At 38.4% G+C, this 21,860-nt stretch overlaps 1 protein-coding gene across 1 annotated transcript in view; it reads right to left on the bottom strand.

The window, feature by feature from the left end:
- Positions 1-20,598, bottom strand: part of FSIP2 (fibrous sheath interacting protein 2) — a 140,620-nt gene extending 120,022 nt beyond the window's left edge. The window contains exons 1-7 of the mRNA XM_068968447.1: positions 20,500-20,598; positions 20,027-20,152; positions 12,975-13,136; positions 12,123-12,212; positions 11,064-11,203; positions 6,721-6,862; positions 3,173-3,283 (exon numbers count right to left, since the gene is read on the bottom strand). Coding sequence (XP_068824548.1) covers positions 3,173-3,283; positions 6,721-6,862; positions 11,064-11,203; positions 12,123-12,212; positions 12,975-13,136; positions 20,027-20,152; positions 20,500-20,598 — 870 coding nt within the window. The remainder of the gene's footprint in view (positions 1-3,172; positions 3,284-6,720; positions 6,863-11,063; positions 11,204-12,122; positions 12,213-12,974; positions 13,137-20,026; positions 20,153-20,499) is intronic.
- Positions 20,599-21,860: the final 1,262 nt, after the last annotated feature.

A 21,860-nucleotide genomic window follows, 5' to 3' on the forward strand; every position in this document is an offset into this window, starting at 1 on the left:
GACAATAAATAGAGGTATTTGGTTCATGAGTTGGAAGATCCAATATAATCAAGACATGAATTCTGCCTAAAATGACCTATACAGTCAATACAATTCCCATCAAAATCTCAGCAAAATTTCCTGGCAAACATTGACACATGGTTTTAAAATATATATAGAAATATAAATGTAAATATAGATTAACCAAAACAACTCTGAAACAGAAAAACAAACTTGGAAAAATAAAATTACTGATTTAAAGAATTATTAAATGTATAATCAAGATAAGACAAACAGGTCAAAAAACAGAAAAAAGGAGTAAAGTTAGACTAATGAAACTCATTTTTGACAAAGAAGCTAAGATAAATCTCTTATCTTAAAAGTTTTTGATAACTCTGCAACAAATAATTTGAGTAAAAATGCAGGTAATGTCAAATCTAAAAGAAAAGAATATAGATTATACTATACTAAGAAACACATTAAAATGAATTGAAAAGCTTTTATATTAAAACATAATTCAAATAGACAATTTGAAATAGCTGCACTGGAATTCAAAAAGCCAATTTAGAATAGCTGCACTGGAAATACCAACAATTCAAGCTGCTCTTCCATTAAGATGTTTCAAGCAGCCTGTGGTATTACCATGCTTACCATCAGTGGTCATGTTTAATGGGTATGCCCAGTGCCAGAATTTGATTGAGACTAAAGTTAATGGAGACACAGTAAATGTCATCAGGTGAAAATTTAGAAGAAACCTGGCGCATTCTCTTGCTACATCCAAAAGAATGAAATTAGAATATTCACTAACACCATACAAAAAAATAAACTCAAAATGGATCAAAGGCCTAAAAGTAAGGCCAGATGTTATAAGACCTTAAGAGGAAAATATAGCCAGAACACTCTTTGACATAAATCACAACTATATCTTTTTTTGATCTACCTTCTAGAGTAATGAAAAGAAAAAAGGACCTAATTAAACTTAAAAGCTTCTGCACAGCAAAAGAAACCATAAACAAAAAGGGGGAATATATTTGCAAATGAGACAGAAAAGGAATTAGTTTCCAAAATTTACAAACAGTCCCTTCAGCTCAGTCAGAAAAACACAAAGCCCCATCAAAAATAAGCAGAAGATCTAAATAGACATGTCTCCAAAGGCATACAGATGGCCAAAAAGCATATGAAAAGACAGTAGTTCTATTTTTAGTTTTTAAAGGAATCTCCATATTATTCTCCATAGTGGTTGTACCATTACATTGCCATAACAGGGTAGAAGGGTTCCCATTTTTTCTCCACACCTTCTCCAGCATTGGTTGTTCGTCGACTTTTTGATTTTGACCATTTTGACCACTATGAGGTAATACCACATTGTGGTTTTGATTTGCATTTCTCTGATCATTGGTGCAGAATAATATGGAGATTCCTCAAAAAAATAAAAATAGAACTACTATATATGACCTAGTAACACCCCTCCTGGCCATGTATCCAGAGAAAACTATAATCCAAAAGGATACACACACTCCAGAGTTCATTGTGGCATTATTCACAGTAGCCAAAACATGGAAGCAATTTAAATGTCCACTGATAGATGAATGGATAAAGATGTGGTACATATATACAACAGAAAAATACTCAGCCATGAAAAATGAAATAATGCCATTTGTAGCAACATAGATCACCTGGATAGAGATTATCACACTAAGTCAGATAGAAAAGACAAATATTATATGATATCACTCATATGTAGAATACAATTAAAAAAAAACAAATGAACTTATTCACAAAACAGAAACAGACTTACAGATATGGAAAGAAAACTTATGATTACAAAAGAGGAAATGTGAGGGGGTAGAGGAATAAATCAGAAGCTTGTGATAACACACAGAAAACACCACTATATATATGATAGATAACCAACAAGGACCTACTGTATAGTACAGTAAACTCTACTCAGTATTCTGTGATAACCTACATGAGAAAAGAATCTAAAATGGAATGAATACATCTATAACTGAATCACTTTTCTGTACACCTGAACCTAAATCAACTACATGCTAGGCTTACTTGCTCAGTCATGCCCGACTCTGTGACCTCACGGACTGTAGCCCACCAGGCTGTTCTGTCCATGGAGATTCTCCAGGCAAGAACACTGGAGTGAACTGCCATACTCTCCTCCAGGGGATTTTCCCAACCTAGGGATCAAACTCAGGTATCCTGCACTGCATCCCAATAAAAAAGGTGTGAAAAATTAAATATTAGAGAATAATAATTATAGTAAATTCAAGTAAGCTGAGATTGCCATATGAACAACGAGTCACTAACAATACAAAAATGTACATGTAATAAGTCTAGAGGGCTTCCCTAGGGGTCGTGAAAGAGTCAGACATGACTTAGCAACTAAACAGCAACAACACAATGATATAATAAAGATTAATATATTTAAATTTCAATATTAAAAAAATTTTATAGCAGTATATACCAGTATAGCCAAACTATGTAGATCTTACACTTACATACGTTTGTCAACAAGAAATTACCTACAATAATTATTTAGATTATTTTAGATAACATTTATTGACATAGTTGTCAATGTTGTTTTGTTATTAAAAAAGCAATCTACAAAATAATCTGTAAGGAATAATAACATGAATGTATGTATTCATTCAAATATATAAACATTCATAGAAGTATTATACAATGTGTAAGAATACAGTTGTGTGTGTATGTAAACCAATAAATAAATATGGTGGTGATGGAATTAAAAATGAATTTTATTTCTCTTTATATTGATTTATACTGTAAATCATAAAACATTACATATTATTTAAAGTTCAAAACAAGTATACTGAGAAGATTAACTGGTGGGGAAAAACTGAGAACTTGCTTCAAAATTCTAATTCTAATAAAGACAATCAGTTATATAATTTTTTTCTATAGGAATTACAAGTGTAGTTTATGGTGCGAGATAAAGTCAAAAGTAGTTTTATCAAATAATAGGGAAGTACTTTTTATATTACAGCCACAATGTAATACAACCAAAATACAATAACAATTTTATAAATTTCACTTTGTATAATACAAATCATTTGGGGTAACTGTTCTATTTCCATCTCACAAAGTGAACTACATTCAAAAATGAAAACTATCAAAAGCACATCCTCAATCAGCCCCAATCAGAGGTTAAATCTCACCCTACCTTCTTGTCAGTCTCTTCTCTGCTTTTACGCCGTTGTTCCTCTATCCTAGCTTCTCTTTTAACATCTTCTCCAATCCTTGTCAGAAGTAACATCTCTTTTGTCTTCCATTCCTAAAGAGCACCATGTTACCATATTCAGTATGTGTACACAATTAACCTCTGTATTTTGTCCACTACCAAAAAGCAAGTTATTTAGAACAAGTCAAGAGCCTAACAGAAATCAGACCAAGCATAAGTATTAGTTTGGTTAAAAAGTAATTGCAGTTCTGTGAATTTTAAACCATTAAAAATAGGCTTAAGCACATCTTTATTAAGCAAAATAGGTACTGTTATAATCAACACATTTTGCCACTGAGAAATAAGTTTGCTTACTCCTGTAGCATAAAAATCTGTGCTTCATGCTTTGAGATTCACTGAACTCTTGGAAAGCATTTTCTGCTTCCTGATGGTTGTGGAAGTGCTTTCCAAACAAAAAGCTGTCAAGATGCCTGAAGAAGTGGTGGTCAATTGATGAGAAGTCAGTTGAATACGGCAGATGAGGCAAAACTTCAAAGCCCAATTCATTCAACTTTTGAAGCACTAGTTGTATGATGTGTGGTTGGGCATTGTCAAGATGTGAACACATTTTCATGACCAGTGCCAGCTGCAGGCATTGCAGCTTTCCATGCATCTCATTGATTTGCTGAGCATACTTCTCAGATACGGTTTTGATGGGGATTCAGAAAGCTATAGTGGGTTAAGCTGATAGCAGATGACCAAATAGTGACCATTACATTTTATTGGTGCAAGTTTGCTTTAGGAAGTATTTTGGAGCTTTTTCTTGGTCTGACAACTGAGCTGGTCATCTCATTGCCAGTTGTCACATAAAATTGACTTTTCACCACACATCACAATTTGATTGAGAAATGGTTCATTGTTGTGTAGAATAAGATGGCACTTCAACGATTTTTTAATTTGCAGTCAGCACATTAGGTATCCACTTAACAAGCTTTTTCACCTTTCCAATTTACTTCAAAAGCTGAATGACCATAGAATAGACAAAGTTAAGTTCTTTGGCAACTTCTCAGGCAGTTCTTCCAAGATCAGCTGCGATGGAAGATCAGCTTTGATGATCTCAATTGGTTGGTGTCAGCTTTCGAAGGCCAGCCTCTCGTTTCCTTTGCAAAACTGGAACAGCCACTGCACTACAGGTTCCTTAGCAGTTCCTTGGCCAAATGCATCGTTGATGTTGTGAGTTGTCTCCACTGCTTTACGACCTGGTTTGAAGTTGAATAAGAGAAGTGTTCAAATTTGCTTTTTGTCTAACATCATTTCTGTTTGCTGTTTTTGTTCAGTAGCCAAGTCATGTCTGACTCTTCACGATCCCATAGACTGCAGCATGTTAGGCTTCTCTGTCCTTCACCCTCTCCCAGAGCTTGCCCATGATCATATATTGTATTGGTGATTCCATAAACCATCTCATCCCCTGTCACCTTCTTCTGCCAACAATATTTCTCAGCATCAGAGTGTTTTCCAATGAGTCAGCTGTTCAAATTAGGTGGCCAAGGTATTGGAGCTTCAGCATCAATCATTCTAATGAATATTTAGGGTTGATTTCCTTTAAGATTGATTGGTTTGTTTTCCTTCCTGTCCAAGGGACTCTCAAGAGTCACCTCTAGCACCAGAGTTTGAAAGCATTAATTCCTCAGCATTCTCCCTTCTTTATTGTCCAGCTCTCACAACTGTACCTGACTACTGGGAAGGCCATAGCCTTAACTATATGGACCTTTGTTGGCAAAGGGATGTTTTTGCTTTTTAACACACTGTCTAGGTTTGTCATAGCTTTCCTGCCAAGAAGCAGTTCAGTCAGTTTAGTCGCTCAATTGAGTACAACTTTTGTGACCAAATGGACTGCAGCATGACAGGCTTCCCTGTCCATCACCAACTCCTGAAACTTGCTCAAACTCATGTCTATTGAGTTGATGATGCCATCCAATCATCTTATCCTCTGTTGTACCCTTCTTGTCCAGCATCAAGGTCTCTTTCAATGAATCAGTTCTTTGCATCAGGTGACCAAAGTATTGGGGTTTCAGCTTCAGCATCCATCCTTCCAATGAATATTAAGCTGCCCAACATGCTTTCCTTTAGGATTGACTGATTTCCTTTAGGTTTGATTGATTTGAACTCCGTGCAGTCCAAGGGACTCTCAAGAGTCTTCTCCAACACCACAGTTCAAAAGCATCAATTCTTTGGCGCTCAGCTTTCTTTATAGTCCAGCTCTCACATCCATACATGACTACTGGAAAACCATAGCTTTGACTAAATGGAACTTTGTTGGCACAGTAGTGTCTCTGCTTTTTAATATGCTGTCTAGGTTTGGTCCTAGCTTTTCTTCCAAGGAGCAAGCATCTTTTAATTTCATGGCTACAGTCACCATCTGCAGTGATTTTGGAGCCCCCTCCCCCCAAAAAAGGTCTGTCACTGTTTTCACTGTTTCCCCATCTATTTTGCCATGAGTGCTGGGACCAGATGCCATGATCTTAGGTTTTCTGAATGTTGAGTTTTAAGCCAACTTTTTCACTCTCTTCTTTCACTTTCATCAAGAGGCTCTTCAGTTCTTTGATTTCTGCCATAAGGGTGATGTCATCTGTATATCTGAGGCTACTGATATTTCTCCTGGCAATCTTGATTTCAACTTGTGTTTCATCCAGCCCAGCATTTTTCATGATGTACTCTGCATATAAGTTAAATAAGCAGGGTGACAATATATACCCTTGACGTACTCCTTTCCTTATTTGGAACCAGCAAATTATGATCCAGCAAATGTTGACATTTAGATCTCTAGTCCTTTGCCTTTTCTAAACCCAGTTTAAACATCTGGAAGTTCTCGGTTCATGTAATACTGAAGCCTAGCACGCAGGAATTTGAGCAGAGCCTTATTAGCATGAGTACAACTATCTGGTGACTTGAACATTCTTTAGTACTGCCCTTCTTGGGAATTGGGATTAGGATTGACCTCTTTCAATCATTTCCCTAGTCTAAAATAAATTAAATAAACAGCAAGTAATAAGTCATTAGCAAAAAAAAAAAAAAACATGAAAGGAAGAAATTTACATTTAAATGATATATAACATAACCATATTTACTTAAGAATGCATTCCAACATCAAATAGCAACATTCAGCAATGCAAAATTGCAATTACTTTTGCACTAACCTAATAAAATCATTCATTGGCTCTAGAATGGGCTTTCTTTACTGCACTCTTATTAGGAATGTACTAAATCTAAATTTAAAATGTTTTCCTCTCCACACTGAGGGCTATAATGGAGTAAAACAGTATCTAGTAACTTTCCCAATCATCACTTTAAGAGCAGATACTGGCTCATACGCACAGTGTGTGGTGTCATCTTTAAGTAACAACTTATGATTACAGCTGTGGAGAAACATCAATGTGGGGTAAAATGTTTAGACCTGACATTACCTGAAGAAGCATGATGGACAGCTCAACTTATTTACAAATGAATAACTGTACATAGTTTTTCTCTATTTTAAATTTGCTGTCTCTCACCTCTTCAATTTTTCTACGAAGACTAAGTTTTCTTCTTGCGTGTTCTCGCTGTCGTCTTTCTTCTCTATCCATTCGGAGCAGGCATTGCTCTTCAGCTGTGTGCTCAAGATGTTCTAACTCCTTCCTTATCATGTCCAGATATCTAAGTAAAAGCAAATGTAAGTCATGGTGAACTAAGAGTTTTGCTTACAATGACATCATCTACTTTGATATTCCAAAACTACCTCCTTGCTTGCTTTATTTCTTGAGCTTTTATATATATATATGTTATTGTAGCCAACAAAGGATAAATGTGGGGCATTTTATTAAAAACATTTTGCAGAGTACATATTCACAATAGGTTTAAGAATATGTGTTTGTAAAGAAGGTTGAAATAACTGAAACAGTGACTTCAAATTTGGAAAATGATTTAGATTTTCTAAGAAAAGATGTAGGTTTATTCCCTTGTAATTTAAAAGGCCTTGAACACATCTTCTATGTATAGTCTGGGTCTCTGGTATGTCTCTGTACTACAGAATTACTATGGAACATAGCAGTAAGGAAATGCAGCTTAATTCCACAGCCTAATGAAGGAGGAGGGAAAAAAATAAAATATATTTTCACTTCCTAAGTGATGGCCTTGACCATGGAAAGGTAATAATTGAACATGAGTAGATGGCATCTAAAGAGCTTGCCCCTTCATGGATCACTGCCTTGTCATGATGGAGGGGCTTGCATAACTCAGTGAAGCTATGAGCCATGCCATGTAGGGCCACCTAAAATGGACAGATCATAGTGGAGAGTTCTGACAAAATGTGATCTACTGGAGGAGGCAATGGCAAACCACTCCAGTATACTAGCCATGAGAACTCCAAGAAATGTACAAAATGGCCAAAAAATATGACATCAAAAGATGAGCTCCCCGTGTTGGAAGGTGACCAATATGCTACTGGGGAAGAGAGGAGGACAACTACTAATAGCTCCAGAAAGAAAGCATCTAGGCCAAAGCAAAGCTTGGTTGTGGATGTGTCTGGTGATGAAAGTAAACTCCAATGTTGTAAAGAAAAGTATTGGATAGGAACCTGGAATGTTAGGTCCATGAATCAAGGTAAATTGGATATGGTCAAGCAGGAGATGGCAAAAGTGAACACTGACATCTTAGGAATCAGTGAACTGAAATGGAAAGGAAGCTGTGAATTTAATTCAGATGACCATTATTTCTATTACTGAGGGAAAGAATACCATAGAAAAAAATGGAGTAGCCCTCATAATCAACAAAAGAGTATGATATGCAATATTTGGATGCAGGCTTAAAAACGACAGAATGATCTTGGTTTGTTTTCAAGGCAAACCATTCAACATCACAGTAATCCAAGTCTATGCCCCAACCACTGATGCCAAATAAACTGAAGTTGACCGGTTCTATGAAGACCTAGAAGACCTCCTAGAATTAACACCCCTCCTCCAAAAGATATTATGTTCATTATAGGGGATTGGAATGCAAAAGTAGGAAGACAAAAGATCCCTGGAATAACGGGCAAGTTTGGTCTTAGAATACAAAATGAAGCAGAGCAAAGGCTAACAGAATTCTGTCAAGAGAACACACTGATCATAGCAACCACCCTTTTTTAACAACACAAGAGATGACCTTACACATGGACATTACCAATGGTCAATACTGAAATCAGATTGATTACATTCTTTGGAGCTGATAATGAAAAAGCTGTATTCAATCAGCAAAAACAAGAACTGAAGCTGACTGTGGCTCAGATCATCAGTTCCGATTAAAGAATGTAGGGGAAACAACTAGGCCAGTCAAAAACAACTTAAATTACATCCGCTATGAATATACAGTGGAGGTAATGAATATATTCAAGGGATTAGATCTAGCAACCAGAGTTCCTGAAGAACTAGGGACAGAGATCTGTAATACAGTACAGAAGGCAGAGAACAAAACCATGCCAAGAAAAAGAAATGCAAGAAGGCAAAGTGGTTATCTGAGAAGGCTTTACACAAAGCTGAGGAAAGAAGAGAAGCAAAAAGCAAGGGAGAAATGGCAAAGGTATACCCAACTAAATGCAGAGTACCAGAGAATAGCAAGGAAAGACAAGAAGGCATTCGTCAATGAGCAATGCAAAGAAATAGAGGAAAACAATAGAAAGAGTTTAAGACTAGAAGAGCTCTTCAAGAAAACTGGAAATTATCAAAGGAACATTTCATCTAAAGATGGGCACAAAAAAGGACAGAAACAGTAAAGGCATAACAGAAGCAGAAGAGATCAAGAAGAGATGGAAAGAATACACAGAAGAACTGTACAAAAAGATCTTCATGACCCAGATAACCACAATGGTGCAGTCTCTCACTCAGAGCCAGACAATCTGGAGTATGAAGTCAAGTCAGCCTTAGAAAGCACTGCTGTCAATAAAGCTAGTGAAGGTGATGGAATTCCAGCAGAGCTTTTTAAAATCCTGAAAGATGATGCTATTAAAGTGCTGCACTCTTTAGGGCAACAAATTTGGAAAATCCATCAGTGGCCCCAGGACTAGGAAGGATCAATCCTCCTCCCAGTTCCCAAGAAATGAAGTACTAAAGAATGTTCAAATCACCAGACAATTGCACACATCTCCCATGCCACTAAGTTTATGCTCAAAATTCTCCAAGCTAAGCTTCAACATTACATGAACCAAGGAACTTCCAGATGTTCAAACTTGGTTTAGAAAAGGCAAGAGGAACCAAAGATCAAATTGCCAGTATTTGCTGAACCATAGAGAAAGCAAGCGAATTCCAGAAAAAAAAATCTACCTGTTTCATTGACTATGCTAAAGCCTTTAACTGTGTGGATCATAACAAAACTGTTGAAAACCCTTAAAGAGATGGGAATACCAAGACCATTTTAATCTGTCTCCTGAGGAACCTGTGTGCACGTCAAGAAGCAAAGATTAGAACCCTGTATGGCACAGCTGACTGGTTCATGATTGAGAAAGGAGTATGATTTCTCCTTTAGGCTGTTTATTGTCACCCTGTTTATTTAACTTATACGCAGAGCATATCATGAGAAACGCCAGGCTGGATGAGTTACAAGCTGCAATCAAGATTCTGGGAGAAATATCAACCTCTGATATACAGATAATACCACTCTAATGGCAGAAAGCAAAGAGGAACTAAAAAGCCTCTTGATGAGGGTGAAGGAGATGAGTGAACACACCAACTTAAAACTCAATATTAATAAAACTAAGATTCTGGCATCCGGTCCCATTACTTCATGGCAAATAGAAGATAAAAAGGTGGAACAGTGACAGGTTTCCTTTTCATGGGCTCTAAAACCACTGCTGATGGTAACTGAAACCATGAAATTAGAAGATGAGTACTTCTTGGCAAGAAAGCTATGAAAAACCTAGATAGTATGTTAAAAAGCAAAAACATCCCTTTGCCAACAAAGGCCCATATAGTCAAGGCTATGGTCTTTCCAGTAGTCATGTACAGATGTTAGAACTGGACAATATAGAAGGCAGAGTGCTGAAGAACTGAATCTTTCAAACTGTGATGCTGGAAAAGACTCTTGAGAGTCTCTTGGAAAGCAAGGAGATCAAACCAGTCAATCTTAAAGGAAGCAAGCTCTGAACATTCATTAGAAATGAGTGATGCTGAAGCTCGACTATATTGGCCACCTGATTCAAACAGCTGACTCATTGGAAAAGACCCTGATGCTGGGAAAGACTGTTGGCTGAAGGAGAAGGTGACAGAGGATGAGACTGTTGAATGGCATCACCAATGCAATGGACATGAACTTGGGCAAACTCCAGGAGATGGTGAAGGACAGGGAAGCCTAATATGCTGCAGTCCATGGGGTCGTGAAGAGTCGGACACGACTTGGCAACTGAACAGCCACAACAACAACAAAGAGCTTGCAGATTTTTTAAGCAATCACACATGTTTTATCAGTATCAAAGCTATATCTACTCTCCTTTTTTGAATTTGCATTAATTTCCTCAAACAATGCTGCCAGCTCTTAAAGATAACCCAATAAAAAATTATTATTAAAATCATGTGCTAAAGATACGTTCCCTCCATTTCCAACTATAGGATGAATTTTGTATTTGATTATTTATTCAGTTAGCAGCTTGGATTACCTTCTGGACTCCCAGAAACTGTATCTTCTCTAGCAGAAATTCATGTTTATAGCCTTGGCACCAGAATTCCCAATTCTTGGACCTTTTGGTCTCCCTTTCTAGCCATACTGAAATAGTGAAGTTAAACAGCATCCCGTACTTTAAAAAAACTCTTAGCTTCAATTATTTCTAGCATTTTGTAACTTATTTGGATCCACAATATATACATAAAATATGTATTAACTTCAATCTCACCTGTGCCTTATTAATCGTTCTTGGTCCTTAATAGATGGGGTGCCTTCCTGTAACAACCAATTTTGGAACTGTGTAACATCAGAACGTCCAGGTATTTGATTGTCTTCCTGTAGTTTATTTACTTGTTTTGCAAGCATTTTCTATTAAAAAAAGTGTGTGTAACATATATATATATATATGTATATATGGATGTGTATATATGTATATACAATTTTTTAACATTTCCCAGAAATAAAAATGTCTTTTGATCTGCTTTTTTAATATTTAATGTTTAGTGAAATTCCCATACTTTGTAAATAAGTAATTCCTTTTAACTGCATTTAAATCTATTTTGAATCCACTGTAGATATGGACAACTGAATCAAAATAAAGATTTCTGTTTCTGAAAATAAAAAATATTTCAGCTTATTTTTCTATCCATTCTAAAGAAATTAATTAAAAAAAAATGGAAGAAGTGGAGGAGACACTCCCAACACAAAGGAGGAAATGAGGGGAAATAGAGAACACTTAAAAGTATAGGAGAATTATCTTCATTTCCATACAATTTTTGACTTTGGAACATAAATCTGTAAAACTCACATATGTGTAGCTTTTTCATTTTTATCCAGCACATGACTCTAAAGTTTGAATTCACTTACACACACATGGGCAGAGGCTCACATGTTACATGTTCTTTGCATTTTTAGGATGTTATAACTATTCATATGGTTCCTTTCCTGTTACTTAAGTTGTTTTGGACTCCAGCCTAAGAATCTTGCTGCCACAACAGACTCTTCTAATTGGTCCCAAATCAGCTGGATGGGGCATATCCTAGTAACAATCTAATTATTAAATTTTGCCAGATACCACTGGCATATTAATAGATGACCTGGTCCCTTTCCCTTTCTTGGCCCAAAATAGCAACCTCAAAATATTTTCTTCAGCTCTAAATTTTTACCTGGAGAAATTATTTAGGTTGCCACAATTAAAGGTAGAATATTATAAGAAAATACTCTGCCCATAAGCAAACCTTTGTTCCAAACCCCATGTACAGAAACCAAATTTAAATATTTAACTTACTTGTTCTCTTATATAGTTTCTTTCAAAGTCTAATTTTAAACTGGTAAGATATTGCCTGTATTTATTCAATTCCCTCAAGGTACATACAACCTAAAAAAACACAAAATAATAAGAAAAATATATAAATAAGAATATCTAAAAATCAAAGCAATTACTTTATAGAAGTAAAATAATATTGTTACTGAGTAAAAAACTGCTAACAATTTTGTAACAATTTGTAATCTCTCTAGAATTTTTAATCAACAGGAAATTGCTATTCAAATAGCATTACTTTATTTATATGACTTATGCCATGGTAAGGAATTGAGTACATAAAGTTATTAAAATAAAATACCAATGTAATAATTATGTTCAACCTCAATAAGAACAGAGTGTAATAGGACGGTATCAAGCTGATTTTTCTAGGTTCTTATTTTCTCTTAATTTTTTAAAAAGTACATGGGACATAATCCTCGACAAGCATACAGTGTCATTAGAGACAAAGAAAACTATGATACAGTTGGGAAAATTCTTTTTATATCTTCAAATTATTTATAAATAAGATATTTATAAATATCTTTTGATATTTCAAGGAAAATAAGTTAAAGGAAGAAGTAGTTTCACTTGGAAAACAACTACTGTCTGATTTTCTTTGACCCAAATACTGATTGATTTCATGGAATTTTCCATTAAGTATCTCTTTTGATCAAATTAAAGGTGATCCAGGTCCCCCATGAGGAACAGCAACAAGCTTTTATCAAATCTTAGAGGTTTTCAATGATTGATGTGGCAGAACCAATACAGTATTGTAAAGTAATTAGCCTCCAATTAAAATAAATAAATTTAAATTAAAAAAAGTTATCTTCAACTCACTTTATTATTGCTAGTGATGTAACCACCTTTCTTTAATCTTCTCAAGATGTCTTTACGCTTATGGTAGGCTCTTAAATGTGGATCATGGAGACTTTTATATTGGTTTTCCAAAAGTCGACAGTAAGGATCAGTCAGGTTAAAACCATAAGAAGGTCGAAAAAGCTGCAAACAAGAAATTTAAGCATATTATAAATGTAGAATTAATCAATTTCTCTTTTAAATATCACTCTATTCAAATAACCAGACTATTCATAGAAAATAAAGCATGTAAGAACGTGAAGTGGGAGAAAATCAGAAAAAGAATTTGGAATGGGCAGTGTTAATTGCATATCCCTACCTTTTTACTTCACTAACCTGAATTATCCTAAAACCCCACCTTCACTCAATTAATCCCCCCATCTTTATCAGTCCCGGGCCCAAAGTTAGAAAAGGAAGGAGGAAATGAAAAGAAAGTGGAAAGTATAAACTTTGTTTTAATGTATAAAGCCCAAACTAAGACTCTCTCTTTTCCTCTTCCCTCCTCCAGATCCAGAAACTGCATTCAAAGGATAAAGGGATAATATCAATATCATTCAGTTCAGCTCAGTTCAGTTGCTCAGTAGTGTCCAACTCTTTGCGACCCCATGAATTGCAGCATGCCAGGACTCCCTGTCCATCACCAACTCCTGGAGTCCACTCAAATTCACGTCCATCAAGTAGGTGATGCCATCCAGCCATCTCATCCTCTGTATCTCATATTCTAACAGTAAAGAAAAACAGAAAATCTTCCACAAAGATTTGCTGAAACAACTTTGGAAAAAAAAAATGAGAAGTAAAACTCAGATGTTAAAGATGATGAATTAAAGAGTTATTGCATTTTGAACTCTTATCAAAGAAACAATGATTTCTGAGTGCTACAGTCAGGGAAAAGTTACTACTCTATATTATAAAGTTCAATATATTGAAGAATCAATTATAAAGAATAATGCTAGGGATTGAGATTTCTCCATGCCAAATACAACCTTATGAAATAGCTATTACCGTATCAAAGAAGGAAAATAACTAATAGTCATGTTAGTTTATCTGTTACTTTAGAGGAAACATGAATAATTTAATTCATCTGTAAGTTAAAACATTACCAAGGCAAGGCAATCTTTAAAATCTGCCAGGGGGGACGTCAGTACTTAGTTCATTTTTCAAAAAACTTTCAGTAGCAGGATAGTGATAATAGGGAATGGGAGAACCTCTGAAAGAGGAAAAGGAGAGGCTAGAAGTAGGTGCAGAAGTCATCCAAATGTTGTCTTCGTATCCTATATTTATACTATCCTTTAGATTGTCTTGGCCAGACAACAGAAATTTTTAGTCTAAAGTTAAAGTAGGAACTGTCTCAAGTGAAAGGCAACTGGAATGTGTGGGAGATGTGGCAAACCTGAGAGCACACCATGCCCTGTTCAGGCATGCTATTCAAATTCTGTGGCCTGACACACTATGCATATTTGTACACTGGTATCTGTCTGCAGGTACCAATTTGTGTTCAGTCTGTGTTCTGTCTGGCAGTAGCCTCCTCAGTCAGATTCTGAACACTAAAGAGCCTGGCTTGGGTGGGACCCTAAAAAGAACTCCCTCAAGTTAATTTGAGGATGCTTATGTGAAAAAAGAGGGAGATTGGGGAGCTGACAGGATGCTAGGATGCCTTATCCATTTAAAAGTTTCCTTGACAAATTTCTGACAATTTGCTTAATACTAGACTTACTCTCTTCCAAGGCATCTAAGTTATAAAGCAGAATTCCCTAATTACCAAAGATTCTCTAAGAAAGGGGGGGGGGATGAATTCCATAGGGCAATGTCATAAATTCAGTGAGACCAGAAGTGAAATCCGCATCTTTCTCTAAGGAAAACAATCAACTATCATGAATCATGAGTCATGAGTCAGGAAGTGGATTGTTTCTTTTAGAGGTTGATATTTAGCTGTCAACTTCTTTTAGATATTCAGTTCAGTTCAGTTGCTCAGTCATGTCCGACTTTTTGAGACCCTGGGAACTGCAGAACGCCAGGCTTCTCTGTCCATCAACTACCGGAGTTTGCTCAAACTCATGTGCATTGAGCCGATGATGCCATCCACCCATCTTATCCTCTGTCGTCCCCTTCTCCTCCTCCCTTCAATCTTTCCAGCATCAGGGTCTTTTCCAAGGAGTCAATTCTTTGCATCAGGTGGCTAAAGTATTGGAGTTTCGGCTACAGCATAAGATCTTCCAGTGAATATTCATTACTCATTTCCTTTAGGATGGACTGGTTGGATCTCCTTGCAGTCCAAGGGACTCTCAAGAGTCTTCTGAAACACCACAGTTCAAAAGCATCAATTTATCGGTGCTCAGTTTTCTTTATAGTTCAACTCTCACATCTATACATGACTACTGGAAAAACCACAGCTTTGACTAGACAGGCCATTGTCAGCAAAGTAATGTCTCTGCTTTTTAATAGGCTCTCTAGGATGGTCATAGTTTTTTTCCAAGGAGCAAGTGTTTTTTAATTCATGGCTATCACTATCCACAGTGATTTTGGAGCCCCCCCAAAAGAAAATCCTTCATTGTTTCCATTGTTTCCCCATCTATTTGCCATGAAGTGATAGGACGGGATGCCATGATCTTAGTTTTATGAATGTTGAGTGTTACACTACCTTTTTCAGTCTCCTCTTTCACTTTCATCAAGAGGCTCTTTAGTCCCTTTTCAATTTCTGCCATAGGGTGGTGTCTGGAGAAGGCAATGGCAACTCACTCCAGTACTCTTGCCTGGAAAATCCCATGGACGGAGGAGCCTGGTGGGCTGCATTCCATGGGGTCACTAAGAGTTGGACACCACTGAGCGACTTCACTTTCACTTTTCCTCCCATGCATTGGAAAAGGAAATGACAACCCACTCAAGTGTTCTTGCCTGGAGAATCCCAGGGACGGCAGAGCCTGGTGGGCAGCCATCTATGGGGTCGCACAGAGTCGGACACGACTGAAACAACTTAGTAGTAGTAGTAGTAGTAGTAGGGTGGTGTCATCTGTGTATCTGAGGTTATAGATATTTCTCCCAGTATTCTTGATTCCAGCTTGGGCTTCATTCAGCCAGCATTTCACATAATGTACTCTGCATAGAAATTAAATTACCAGGGTGCCAATATACAGCCCTGACATACTCCTTTCCCTATTTAGAACAAGTCTGTTGTTCCATGTCCAATTCTAACTGTTGCTTCTTGACCTGCATACAGATTTCTCAGGAGGCAGGTAAGGTGGTCAGGTATTCCCATCTCTTTAAGAATTTTGCACAGTTTGTTGTCATCTACACAGTCAGAAGCTTTGGTGTAATCAATAAAGCAGAAGTAGATGTTTTTCTGGTATTTTCTTTCTCCTTCTATATCCAGTGGATGTTGGCAATTTGATCTCTGGTTCCTCTGACTTTTCTAGACCCAGCTTTAACATCTGGAAGATCATCGTTCACATACTGTTGGAGCCTGATTTCAAGAATTTTGAGCATTACTTTGCTAGCATGTGAGATGAGTGCAATTGTGCAGTGGATTGAACATTCTTTGGCATTGACCTTCTTTGGGACTAGAATAAAAACTGACCTTTTTCAGTCCTGTGGCCACTGCAGGGTTTTCCAAATTTGCTAGCATGTTGAGTGCAGCACTTTCACAGCATCATCTTTTAGGACTTGAAATAGCTCAGCTGGAATTCCATCACCTCCACTAGCTTTGTTCATAGTGATGCTTCCTAAGGCCCACTTGACTTCACATTCCAGGATGTCTGGCTCTAGGTGAGTGATCACAGCATCATGGTTATCTGGGTGATGAAGATCTTTTTTGTATAGTTCTTCTGTGTATTCTTGGCACCTCTTCTTAATATCTTCTGCTTCTGTTAGGTCCATACCGTTTCTGACCTTTATTGTGCCCATCTTTGCATGAAATGTTCCCTTGGTATCTCTAATTTTCTTGAAGAGATCACTAGTCTTTCCCATTCTATTGTTTCCCTCTATTTCTTTGCATTGATCACTGAGGAAGGTTTTCTTATCTCCTTGCTATTCTGTGGAACTCTGAATTCAAGGGGTATAGCTTTCCTTTTCTCCTTGGCCTTTAGCTTCTTTTTCCTCAGGTATTTGCAAGGCCTCCACAGACAACCATTTTGCCTTTTCTTTTCCTTGGGGATGCTCTTCATCACTATCTCCTGTACAATGTCTCAAACCTCCATCCATAGTTCTTCTGGGACAATGTCTATCAGATCTAATCCCTTGAATCTATTTGTCACTTCCACTGTATTTTATATACTAAATTTTAGCTTCGATAGTCTCAGCTCAGTTCAGTCGCTCAGTCATTTCTGACCCTTTGCGACCCCATGGACTTCAGCATGACAGGCTTCCCAACTCCTGGAGCTTACTTAAACTCATGTCCATCGAGTCCATGATACCATCCAACCATATCATCCTGTCTTCCCCTTCTCCTCCTACCTTCAATCTTTCCCAGCATCAGGGTCTTTTCCAATGAGTCAGTTATTTGCATCAGATGGCCAAAGTAATGGAGATTCAGTTTCAACTTAGTCCTTCCAATGAATATTCAGGACTGATTTCCTTTGGATCAGTTGCATCTCCTTGCAAACCAACGGAGTCTCAAGAGTCTTCTCCAACACCAGAGTTCAAGGCATCAATTCTTTAGCACTCAGCTTTCTTTATAGTCCAAATCTCACATTCATACATGACTATTTGAAAAACCATAGCTTTGACAAGACAAACCTTTGTTGGCAAAGTAATATCTCTGCTTTTTAATATGCTGTCCAGGTTGGTCCTAGCTTTTGTTCCTAGGAGCAAGTGTCTTTTAATTTCATGGCTGCAGTCACCATCTTTAGGGATTTTTGAGCTCAAGAAAATAAAAAATTTCCCTGTTTTTATTGTTTCCCCATTAATTTGCCATGAAGTGATGAGATCGGATGCCATGATCTTTATTTTAGGAATGTTGAGTTTCAAGCCATTCACTCTCCTCTTTCACTTTCACCAAGAGCCTCTTTAGTTCTTTGCTTTCTGCCATAACGGTGGTGTCACCTGCATATCTGAGGTTATTGATTTTCTTTTTTCTCCCAGTAATCTTGATTCCAGCTTGTGCTTCATGCAGTCCAGCATTTCTCATGATGTACTCTGCATATAAGTTAAATAAGCAGGGTGACAATATACAGCCTTGATGTACTTCTTTCCCAATTTGGAACCATCTGTTGTTCCATGTCTGGTTCTAACTGTTGCTTCTTGACCTATACACAGATTTCTCAGGAGGCAGGTTAGGTGGTTTGGTAGTCCCATCTGTTTAGGAATTTTCCATAGTTTGTTGTGATCCACACAGCCAAAGGCTTTGGCATAGTCAATAAAGTAGAAGTAGATATTTTCCTGGAACTTTCTTGCTTTTTCTATGATTCAGTGGATGTTGGCAATTTGATCTCTGGTTCCTCTGATGGTCTGTGTTTCTCAAAATCAACCCTGGGCTACTGATCTCTAAACAAAGAACATCTTTTATATAAACCCATTCCTTAGTGTCAGGTAATCCTTCTGCTGTCAATTAAAACAACTGTGTGAAAAAATACAGTGTAAATATAAGGCAGTATTTCATTGAGATTTTACTGAAAGAAAAAGAAGGCTATCACAAAGTCAGTCTTCAGGGAAATTTTGCCTAATTATGGTTAAATGAAGAATTTGAGGGAAATGAATATAATAAAGAATAGAAAATGTCTTTTTAAAAACTACTGGACAACTGAATTAATATTGGATAGAGAAAATGGTAGTACAACAAATAATATATTTGAGGAAGCATTTGGAAGACAGGGCTAAGTTTATATAATAAGAGATATAGGTTGAGCATTCTTTCATAAACCTGGTTTGTGTGGCAATCAAACTGTGTGTGGTATCATGTTTTCAGGTAATTTGCTCTATTCTAGTAGATTTATTTTTAAAAAAGTGAAGTTATACATCTTCCAAAAGCAAAGTTTTACTTTTAAGAAATTATGTTTATTAGGCAAGGATCAAATATGGAGGGCTCTACTCATTTCTGATGACATCACAGATACTATGTTGGGCTTCCCAGGTAGCATTAGTGGTAAAGAACCTGTCTGCCAATGCAGGAAACATAACACAGGTGGGTTTGATAGCTGGGTCAGGAAAATCGGCTAGAAGAGAGTGTGGCAATCCACTCCAGTATTCTTGCCTGCAGAATCCCACGGCCAGAGGAACCTGGTGGGCTACAGTCCATGTAGTCGCAAAGAGTCGGACATGACTGAAACAACTTAGAATACACGCATGGCGGTTAAATGAAAATTCTTTCCAGTAGAATTTTTTGCCATATTGATCAAAGCAACCGGTTAAAAAGAATGCATTGCACTTCCTGCCCTGTTAATTACTGAATTAAGGAGTGGGGAGGTTTCAGGGAGGGTATTACACTGAGGACTAAAAACATGGAAGGGTTTGAGGGATATACATGGCAACCCACTCCAGTACTCTTGCCTGGAGAATCCCATGGAGGGAGAAGGCTGGTAGGCTACAGTCCATGGGATCACAAAGAGTTGGACACGACTGAGCGACTTCACTTTCACTTTCACATTACATTGAGGACTAAAAATATGGAAGGGTTTGAGGGGCATACACACTATAACCTAGTAAAATTTAAGTTATAAAATTATAGTATTGGGTAGACTTATACAAACCAAGGAAAATGCTAATTCTAAGGAAATAAAGGCTGTAACAGTTGAAAAGAAATCTTGAAAGATGGTCCAAGTTCATAGCTGGGGAGAAGAGCAAAGGATAAGATTGAACCTGGGTCTCCTGAATTGCAGGTGGATTCCATCAGAGCTACTTGAGGGTTATATCTCTGTGTGGGGAAGACCTGTTGGAGAAGAAAATGGCAACCCACTCCACTATTCTTTTCTGTAGAATTCCATGGACAAAGGAGCCTGATAGGCTACAGTCCATGGGGTCGCAAAGAGTCAGCCACAACTGAGCAGCTAACACTTAATTTTCAGAAAAGAATGAAGTCAATGTAAGAAAATTAAACATCACCTTACCTTCTCATTTAATTTTGTGGTATAGTATAAACTATTGCTTCCCGGGATCACAGGCAGCTTGACCCCAAGAGGCAGATCCAGTAGCTGAGTTGCTCCGACCCCCGAAAATTGAGTTTTGTGTTCACCCTGTCGGATACAATTGGATTTTGTCGTTCCTTAAATTATGTTATTTTAGGCCAACTTAACTGCTACTCCAATCCTGAGGAAGGAAGGAACGGAAAGGTCCCGCCCTGCCAGGCAGCCTGGAAGACCTTGCTTTCCAGTCACCAGCTCCCTCGACAGCGCCACAGCCGGTTGCGCCAGCACCCGCCCAGCCCCGCCTCCTGCGGCGTTGCTGCTTGAGGGCCTTGGAAGCCGGACGGTTACGGGCCTCACCGCAGGCACGTGACTATTCGCCACCCTCCCCGCCCGTTCCTCCCAGGCTGGAGGCCCAGCAGAGGAGGACAGAGCTGACCAGCCTGGGGGCCACTCACGTCTCCGCACTGCTGGCTTTCCGTGGTCAGGCCGCTGGTGGCCGTCTTGGTGGCTGCAACATCGGCAGCCTTGGAGCAGGCGCTAAGGTACAGCTCCATAGCCGGCCTGGGCCCCTCTGTGCCCCCACTGTCCTCCCGTCTCACCCCGTCCCGGTCGTCGTCCCTCCGTCCCCACCGAACCGAATGACCAGTATCCTGCGTCCCAGAGGCCCACCCTCGCAGCGTTCCAGGCTCCGAACGTGCGGGTGCTCGACTACGAAGAGCAGAGCGCCCTCCTGAGGGCGAGCCCCTCGCGCACTGAGAGCCGGGAAATCAGGACGCGGCGCCTGGTCCCTGAGTGCCGAGGGCGACATATTTCTCTACGAACCCTACAGCCCTCAGCCACACCAAACCAAAATCAAAACTTACAGAACTTCACTGGCGCATTAGCTGGCTAATTTCTCCTCTTCTCCAAGAAGGTTTGGTTCTATGCAGAAAACAAACAAGAGTGATTGTGCAGCCCATTCTAGAGCCAGTTCAGTTCAGTTTCTCAGTCATGTCCGACTCTTTGCGATCCTATGAACCGCAGCACGCCAGGCCTCCCTGTCTATCACCAACTCCTGGAGTCCACCCAAACCCATGCCCATTGAGTCAGTGATGCCATCCAATCATCTCATCCTGTCTGTCCCCTTCTCCTCCTGCCCTCAATCTTTCCCAGCATCAGGGTCTTTTCCAATGAATCAGCTCTTTGCATCAGGTGGACACAGTACTGGAGTTTCAGCTTCAACATCAGTCCTTCCAATGAACACCCAGGACTGATCTCCTTTAGGATGGACTGGTTGGATCTCCTTCCAGTCCAAGGGACTCTCAAGAGTCTTCTCCAACACCACACTTCAAAAGCATCAGTTCTGCACTCAGCTAGGACTGACAAATACACATGGCTCCCTTGTAAACTGTGATCACACCCCATCCCCAGGTGTCCATAACCTCTTCCCAATCCACTCCAAGTTCCACATAACTTATTATCCTCCCTCCTCTTCTAGTCTCCCTCTTTCATTTCTAGCTCTCTTTCTTTTTTCTTTCTTCCTGTCCCTATTGTCTGCCTCTCTTGTGTTTTCCTGTGGGCCTCTTTTTCATCCTCTCAATCTTCCAGCAAAAATTTATCAAGTGCCTGGCTCCTTTGGGCCAGTCATCTGAGCTGGGAACTTAGGATACAATGATGAGGAAAAATATGGTCCTTCCTTCAGGGAGCTAACTAGGATCTGAGAACTTTGAAAGCAGAGACTGTATCTGATGTTAGGAATTTGGACTTAGCTCCTTAGATTGCTTGATCTATTCTTATCCTTTTATTTTTGGGGCCATTTAATAATAATACCTACTAT

This window comes from Capricornis sumatraensis, chromosome 3 (assembly GCF_032405125.1).
Source record: "Capricornis sumatraensis isolate serow.1 chromosome 3, serow.2, whole genome shotgun sequence".
Lineage (NCBI taxonomy): Eukaryota > Metazoa > Chordata > Mammalia > Artiodactyla > Bovidae > Capricornis > Capricornis sumatraensis.